This window comes from Eurytemora carolleeae, unplaced genomic scaffold (assembly GCF_000591075.1).
Source record: "Eurytemora carolleeae unplaced genomic scaffold, Eaff_2.0 scaffold118, whole genome shotgun sequence".
Taxonomy (NCBI): Eukaryota; Metazoa; Arthropoda; class Copepoda; order Calanoida; family Temoridae; genus Eurytemora; species Eurytemora carolleeae.
Genome location: NW_019396343.1, coordinates 3,850 through 11,893, shown reverse-complemented (window position 1 = coordinate 11,893; position 8,044 = coordinate 3,850). Strand labels below are relative to the sequence as shown.

Sequence of the window (8,044 nt, the reverse complement as noted above, 5' to 3'; positions counted from 1 at the left end):
ATTTAATCCGCAGGTCTACTTAAGATGGAGGTCAGTGCTTGATCCCAAGATTTACAATTCAAAAGTTCAGTGAATTTAACCAAACACCAAATTTCAGAAAACAACCTGAATTTTATTTTAAGTTGTACAAAGCAAAAACAGAATAAAAAATCGTCTTTATTTGCAATAAAACTTGAAAATAATGGGAAATATATACAATAACACTACCAGAACCACATTTGTTACAATGAATTATAAAATCGTCTATGTTTGCAATAAAATATGAAAATAATGGGAAATATATACAATAGTACCAACAGAGGCACAATTGCTACAGTGAATTATAAAATCCTTTTTATTTGCAATATATGAAAATAATGGGAAATATATACATTAGTACAAATAGAGGCACAATTGTTACAGTGAATTATAAAATCCTCTTTATTTGCAATAATATATGAAAATAATGGGAAATATAAACAATAGTACTAACAGAAGCACAATTGTTACACTAAATTAACAAATCCTCTTTATTTGCAATAATATATGAAAATAATGGGAAATATATACATTAGTACAAATAGAGGCACAATTGTTACAGTGAATTAAAAAATCCTCTTTATTTGCAATAATACATGAAAATAATGGGAAATATATACATTAGTACTAATAGAGGCACAATTGTTACAGTGAATTAAAAAAAAAACTATATAGAATTGATTAAAGAGGAGGAAAAATATAAAAATAAACATAACCTCAGCAATAAGATTAACATAAAATAGCTTCAATTACTTAACAATCAATTTCTTATTTTAGGTTGGCCTAGACTCAGTTTAGAAATACTCCCTAATATGTTTGAGATGGGTTGGTGTTGGACAAAGATGATCAAGCTTTATACATTGTGAATATCCCTCCTGGATAACATTCTTCAAATTCTATGTATGTTGCGAAGTTATTGTCTTCAGCATTCTCTTTTGATATCCCCATAGGAGCACATCTCACTATTTTAGGTTCTAAATAGATGGAATCATCAGTAGATTTTATACTGTAATAGAACAAATGCTTTGCTTCCTCTTCACTGTGGTGCATGATGTAGAACACAAACCGTCCATAGTCACCCCTTATATTGATTATAAACCAGTCTCTGGATTTTTCCAGCTTATAAACTATAGGAAAACATTTTAAAGTAACTATCACTTCTGTATTCAGCTTAAGAAGACACTTATTAAACCTAACATTATCACAACTTTTCATGTGCTCAACCATGTTTTTTAAAGAAATTTTCCTCTCACAAGAATAAACAGGACAAACTGGGTTCCAAACTTTAAAATTTTCGTTGCCTTTCATTTCCTTCATCATTCTCAATTTCAGTTCTGTGTTCTTAATAAATTCTTCATGCTTTAATTCCAATTTTTCAATCCTCTTATCTTTCTGTTCTGTGTTCTGGATAAGTTCTTCATGTTTTAATTCCAATTCTTCAATCCTCTTATCTTTCTGTTGTGTGTTCTGGATAAGTTCTTCATGTTTTAATTCCAATTCTTCAATCCTCTTATCTTTCTGTTCTGTGTTTTGGATAAGTTCTTCATGCTTTAATTCCAATTCTTCAATCCTCTTATCTTTCTGCTGTGTGGTCTGGATAAGTTCTTCATGCTTTAATTCCAATTCTTCAATCCTCTTATCTTTCTGTTGTGCGTTCTGGATAAGTTCTTCATGCTTTAATTCCAATTCTTCAATCCTCTTATCTTTCTGCTGTGTGGTCTGGATAAGTTCTTCATGCTTTAATTCCAATTCTTCAATCCTCTTATCTTTCTGTTCTGTGGTCTGGATAAGTTCTTCATGCTTTAATTCCAATTCTTCAATCCTCTTATCTTTCTGTTCTGGATTAGTTCTTCATGCTTTAATTCCAATTCTTTAATCCTCTTATCTTTCTGCTCTGTGTTCTGGATAAGTTCTTCATGCTGATATTTCATATTCTGGATTTGAATCTTTAAATCCTTGAGTTCACTTTCCTGTGAATCCTTCCTATCTGCTTCTTGTAAACCTGAAAATATAATAGTTAAAAGGAACTGTAGGCGAAATTTCAGGTCAACCTGTATTTAAATAATGGTATGTCTGATTCACAATAGTACCCTTTAAACTCTTGTCTTGGCAAGGAAAATTGAGATATCTTAACTTAATTGGGTATTTTTAACTGCAGTTTCTCTGTAAAATATAATTATGAGAATTAATACTTTTCAAATAGAAAAAGACAGTATCTTCCAAATAGTTACTCAGATATAGGGAATAACGAGTATTTTTGTTAAAATCTCAGATTTCGTAGATAGAAGGGGAGATGGGATTTTAGGAGGGAAAAGGGGAATTTATATATGGAAAAATTAGGGAGGGACATGGGAAGGTATGAAGAGGGAAAAGGAAAGTAGGAAATTGAAGGAAAAAAAGTAAGGTAGAGAATGGAAACAGGGGATGAAGGATAACTGACAAAGAAAAGGATAACTAACAAAGGTGGTATCAAAAATAATAGTTGGAATTCTCATGAGCTTTAATAAATGTGGTCTTCCATCTTTTTATCCTTCAAAACAGTTTTCTTGTTGTTTAATGAATTGCAATTTGCGCTGAAAACTTAAACAAATTTATCCGAATCGTGCAATCTCTGTATCCACTGTGGACACTTTTGATTTTCTGCTAAATTCTCTATTTTTGGATACTCCGACCAATGAGAGTGATAAAAAGTTAGTAAACAAATACAGATAAATTAAAATTAGGGAGAGACAGGGGAAGGTATGATGAGGGAGAGAGAAGAGGAAGGTATAATGAGGAGAGGGAAGGGAAAGGTAGTGAATAGAAGATAGGAAGGGTTAAGGGAAGACAAAGGGAAGGTAGAAATGGGAAAGGTTGAGAAGGAAAAGAAAAGAAGATAAGAAAGGAAACAGATGTGATCTCAAGTTAAGGGAAGCTTTATTTTAATTATTACAAACTTATATATAGTATAAAAATAAAAACAAAAAAATGTAATTATGTAAAATCAGACTAACCTGTATCTGATCTTTTCCATTTCTGAATCCAGTTTTTGACCCAGGAATAGAAATATGTATCATCAGATTCTTGAATATTATCCAGGTAATCATCAGAAGAGGGACAGCCCTTCAAATAGCCTAAACAAAAAGATAACATAAATTCATAATTGATTAATTTGAACCAGGTTCAACTAGTAGTTCCAAGCTCAATAGTGCCAAAGGGATATTTTTTGTCAACAAAAAATATACCCCAACAAAAATGTTCCTTTAGCAAATTAATAAAAATCAACTGTCAAGTAAATTGTAAAATTGAATGAATCCCAATACCTTGAACTTGATCCTGTAGTATGTTACAGAGATCTTCAAACAGGAAAGTATTCTCGTACTTCTTGATTCCCTTAAGTACATGAATCCAGTTCTCCTGGTTGATCTTGAAGCTAGAGACAACTTCCTTGATCAGGTACCTGGCTCCACGCAGCTCATACTTGTCTCCCAGATAATACAGATCAAACAGATCATCAATAGAGGATAAATCTGAACAAAAATATCAATAAGATCATTAATAGAGGATATATCTGAACATAAATATCGATAAGATCATTAATAGAGGATATATCTGAACATAAATATCAATAAGGACATTAATAGAGGATATATCTGAACATAAAGATCAATAAGATCTCAATAGAGGATACATTAGAACAAAAAGATCAAACAGATCATTAATAGAGGATACATCTGAACATAAAGATCAATATGATCATCAATTGAGTATAAATCTGAATAAAAAGATCAAGAAGGTCATCAATAGAGGATATATCGCAACATAACGAGGAAACTGATCATCAATAGAGGATACATCTGAACAAAAAGATCAAGAAGGTCATCAAAAGAAGATACATCTCAACATAAAGATCAATTTCCATTTTAATCTTTGAAAGAAACTAATTAATAGTTTTAGAAGGTGCAAGAAGGTCTGGAAACTAATGAGGGATGGTTCAACTAACCTGTAATAACTGACTCATCTCCAGTGTATTAGAACTGGATGAAGGTCTGGAAACTAATAAGGGATGGTTCAACTAACCTGTAATAACTGACTCATTTCCAGTGTATAAGAACTGGATGAGGGTCTGGAGACTTATGAAGGATGGTTCAACTAAATTGTAATAACTGACTCACCTTCAGTGTATAAGAACTGGATGAAGGTCTGGAAACTAATGAAGGATGGTTCAACTAACCTGTAATAACTGACTCATCTCCAGTGTATAAGAACTGGATGAGGGTCTGGAAACTTATGAAGGATGGTTTAACTGACCTGTAATAACTGACTCATCTCCAGTGTATAAGAACTGGATGAGGGTCTGGAGACTTATGAAGGATGGACCAGTGAGCTCAACAACAATGAACCCCTCCTCCCGGTTGCTAAACATCTTCTTCAGCACAGGGGACAGGAGGGACAGCAAGAACTTGTGGGACCTGACAATTCCCAGCTCATGGGAGTTTTTATCTATAATCTTGAATTCAACATCATAAAGGTTGGATGCAGGGTCAAGCAAATCATGAAAATCAAAATCCTTGATGTTAATCATTTTAGACTTCATACTTGCAGTTTAGGTCTTCAATATATCTGAAATTAAACATTATTAAAAATAGGTAATCCGTCCACAATTCTTTTAGGTGAGCTTACATTTGTATGTCCAATTTAAAACCATACACTCTAAACAAGTTAATGGCTTGCCTCTATTTCACTTAAATTTAATGTTTCTTTATAAAAAATATGGTTCTCACTTTTTCTGGAAATAAACACTTGTAATAAACATAAGCTCAGTAATAAGATTAACATAAAATAGCTTCAATTACTTAACAATCAATTTCTTATTTCTTCTAATTTTAGAAACACTGTCTGATATGTTTGAGATGGGTTGGTAGTGGACAAAGATGATTATGCTTTATACATTGTAAATTTCACATCTTTTAGAAGAAAATTGTTTGGAAAGTTTGTTGTGAAGTTATTGTGTACAGCATCCTCAAGTGATATCCCCATAGGAGCACATCTTACTGGTCCAAATTTGAGTATGTTACTATCACCCAAATATTTTATACTGTAATAGAGCACATCCTTTGTTTCCTCTTCGCTGTGGTGCATGATGTATGACAACTGTTGATGATTGAAAGTCTCTATCTTGATTTTAAACCAGTCTCTGGATTCTTCCATCATATAAACTGCATTAAAAGTAACCTTCACTTCTGTATTTAGCTTTAGATGACTAAACTTAGTATAATTACAACTTTTGATGTGCTCAACCATCATGGTTTCTAAGGGAGTATTACTCCTACGACAATAAAATGGTTCACCAGGACAAACTGGGAAAATAACTTCAAAACATGCGTTGCCTTTCATTTCCTTCATCATTCTCAATTTCAGTTCTGTGTTCTTAATAAATTCTTCATGCTGGGATTCCAAGTTCTGAATCATTCTATCCTTTGTCTGTAGATTATGTTGAAGATCATTCTGATTTAATTCCAATTCTTCAATCCTTTTAGCTTTCTGTTCTGTGGTCTGGATAAGTTCTTCCTGCTTAAATCCCAATTCTTCAATCCTCTTATCTTTCTGTTGTGTGGTCTGGATAAATTCTTCATGCGTAAATTCCAATTCTTCAATCCTCTTATCTTTCTGCTGTGTGGTCTGGATAAGTTCTTCATGCTTTAATTCCAATTCTCCAATCCTCTTAGCTTTCTGTTGTGTGGTCTGGATTAGTTCTTCATGCTTTAATTCCAATTCTTCAATCCTCTTATCTTTCTGTTGTNAAATATCAAAGCATATTAAAACATATCTAATTAGTTTTACATGAATAGCAATTCGGTTTATAACACATTGTCCTATAATTTTCAAAAAGAGAATTTAGTAGTCTATTTTTAAATATACTTAGAGAGTTGCTTCTTTTTAAGTCAAGAGGCAGGTTATTCCACATCTTAAGAAGAGAGCTTGATGGTAAATACTGTAATGAGCACATTTTGAGAATGTCAGGTTGATAGTTAAGAGATCTTTCAAAGTTTTCAAGCTTTATTTATATTTATATATGAAAAAATTAGGGAGGGACATGGGAAGGTGTAAAGAGGGAAAAGGAAAGTAGGAAATTTAAGGGAAAAAGGTAAGGTAGGGAATGGAAACAGCTGACAAAGAAAAGGATAACTGACAAAGGTGGTATCAAAAATAATAGTTGGAGTTCTCATGAGCTTTGCAAAATGTGGTCTTCCATCTTTTTATCCTTTAAAACAGTTTTGTTGTTGTTCAATAAATTGTAATTTGAGGGAAGGTATAATGAGGGAGAGGGAAGGGGAAGGTATAATGAGGGAAAGGGAAGGTATAATGAGGGAGAGGGAAGGGGAAGGTATAATGAGGGAGAGGGAAGGGGAAGGTATAATGAAGGAGAGGGAAGAGGAAGGCATAATGAGGGAGAGGGAAGGGGAAGGTAGAGATTAGAAGGAAGAAAAGAGGAAGGTATGGAATTGAAGATAGGAAGGGTTGAGTAGGGAAGACAAGGGGAAGGTAAAAATGGTTAAGGTTGAGAGGGAAAATCTAAAGAAAAGAAGATAAGAAAGGAAAGGATGTGTTTAACAACTTTCTCCAAAGAAAAATTCATATTTTTTCTTCAAAAATCATAAATTTTCCCCAACCAAGTACAAGCAAAAGTTTAAGTAATAAAAATGACTTGGATTTCAACATTTTATAGCTCTATGGAGAGCCATGGACAAAACCAAACTAATTGCATAAACTTTGTGAAGAGATTTTGCACAAAATTTTGTACAGCCCCAAAAAAGTGAATTTTCATAACTATTTTTATTTATCGCAAACTTATATAGCGCATAAAAATAAAGCAAAAAAATGTAATTATATACAATCAGACTAACCTGTGTCTGATCTGCTCCATTTCTGAATCCAGTTTTTGACCCAGGAATAGAAATCTGTATCATCAGATTCTTGAATATCATCCAGGTAATCATCAGAAGAGGGACAGCCCTTCAAATAGCCTAAACAAAAAGATAACATAAATTCATAATTGATTAATTTGAACCAGGTTCAACTAGTAGTTCCAAGCTCAATAGTGCCAAAATGTCACTTTGTCAACAAAAAAAAAAACGGCAAAATTATTCCTCTAGCATATTAATAAAAATCAACTGTCAAGTAAATTTTAAAATTAATTTCTATCAAATTGAAATCATCTAAATACCTTGAACCTCATCCTGAAGTATGTTACAGAGATCTTCAAACAGGAAAGTATTCTCGTACTTCTTGATTCCCTTGAGTACATGAATCCAGTTCTCCTGATTGATCTTGAAGCTAGAGACAACTTCCTTGATCAGGTTCCTGGCTCCACGCAGCTCAAACTTGTCTCCCAGATAATATAGATCAAACAGATCATCAATAGAGGATATATCTGAACATAAATACCAATAAGATCCTTAATAGAGGTTACATCTGAACATAAATACCAAAAAGATCATTAATAGAGGATACATCTGAACATAAATACCAATAAGATCATTAATAGAGGATATATCTGAACATAAATATCAATAAGATCATTAATAGAGGATATATCTGAACATAAATACCAATAAGATCATCAATAGAGGATATATCTAAACATAAATATCAATAAGATCATTAATAAAGGATACATCTGAACATTAACACCAATAAGATCATTAATAGAGGATACATCTGAACATAAATATCAATAAGATCAATAATAGAGGATATATCTGAACATAAAAACCAATAAGATCATTAATAGAGGATATATCTAAACATAAAAATCAATAAGATCATCAATAGAGGATATATCTGAACATAAAAACCAATAAGATCATTAATAGAGGATACATCTGAACATAAATACCAATAAGATCATCAGTAGAGGATACATCTGAACAAAAATACCAATAAGATCATTTATAGAGGATATATCTGAACATAAATACCAATAAGATCATTAATAGAGGATACATCTGAACATAAATATCAATAAGATCATCAATAGAGGATA

General features: G+C 32.2%; 1 protein-coding gene across 2 annotated transcripts in view; it reads right to left on the bottom strand.

Annotated features, from left to right (window-relative positions):
- Window positions 1-1,761: 1,761 nt before the first annotated feature.
- Window positions 1,762-8,044, bottom strand: part of LOC111701336 (uncharacterized) — a 7,106-nt gene continuing 823 nt past the window's right edge. The window contains exons 1-4 of one of the 2 annotated variants that reach the window (XM_023472583.1): window positions 4,309-5,532; window positions 3,321-3,527; window positions 3,012-3,131; window positions 1,762-2,020 (exon numbers count right to left, since the gene is read on the bottom strand). In XM_023472583.1, coding sequence (XP_023328351.1) covers window positions 1,821-2,020; window positions 3,012-3,131; window positions 3,321-3,527; window positions 4,309-4,594 — 813 coding nt within the window. In that variant the 5' untranslated portion in view covers window positions 4,595-5,532 and the 3' untranslated portion in view covers window positions 1,762-1,820. Of the gene's footprint in view, window positions 2,021-3,011; window positions 3,132-3,320; window positions 3,528-4,308; window positions 5,533-6,905; window positions 7,026-7,225; window positions 7,433-8,044 lie in introns of those variants that run through there. The other variant, XM_023472582.1, reaches the window with a different exon arrangement.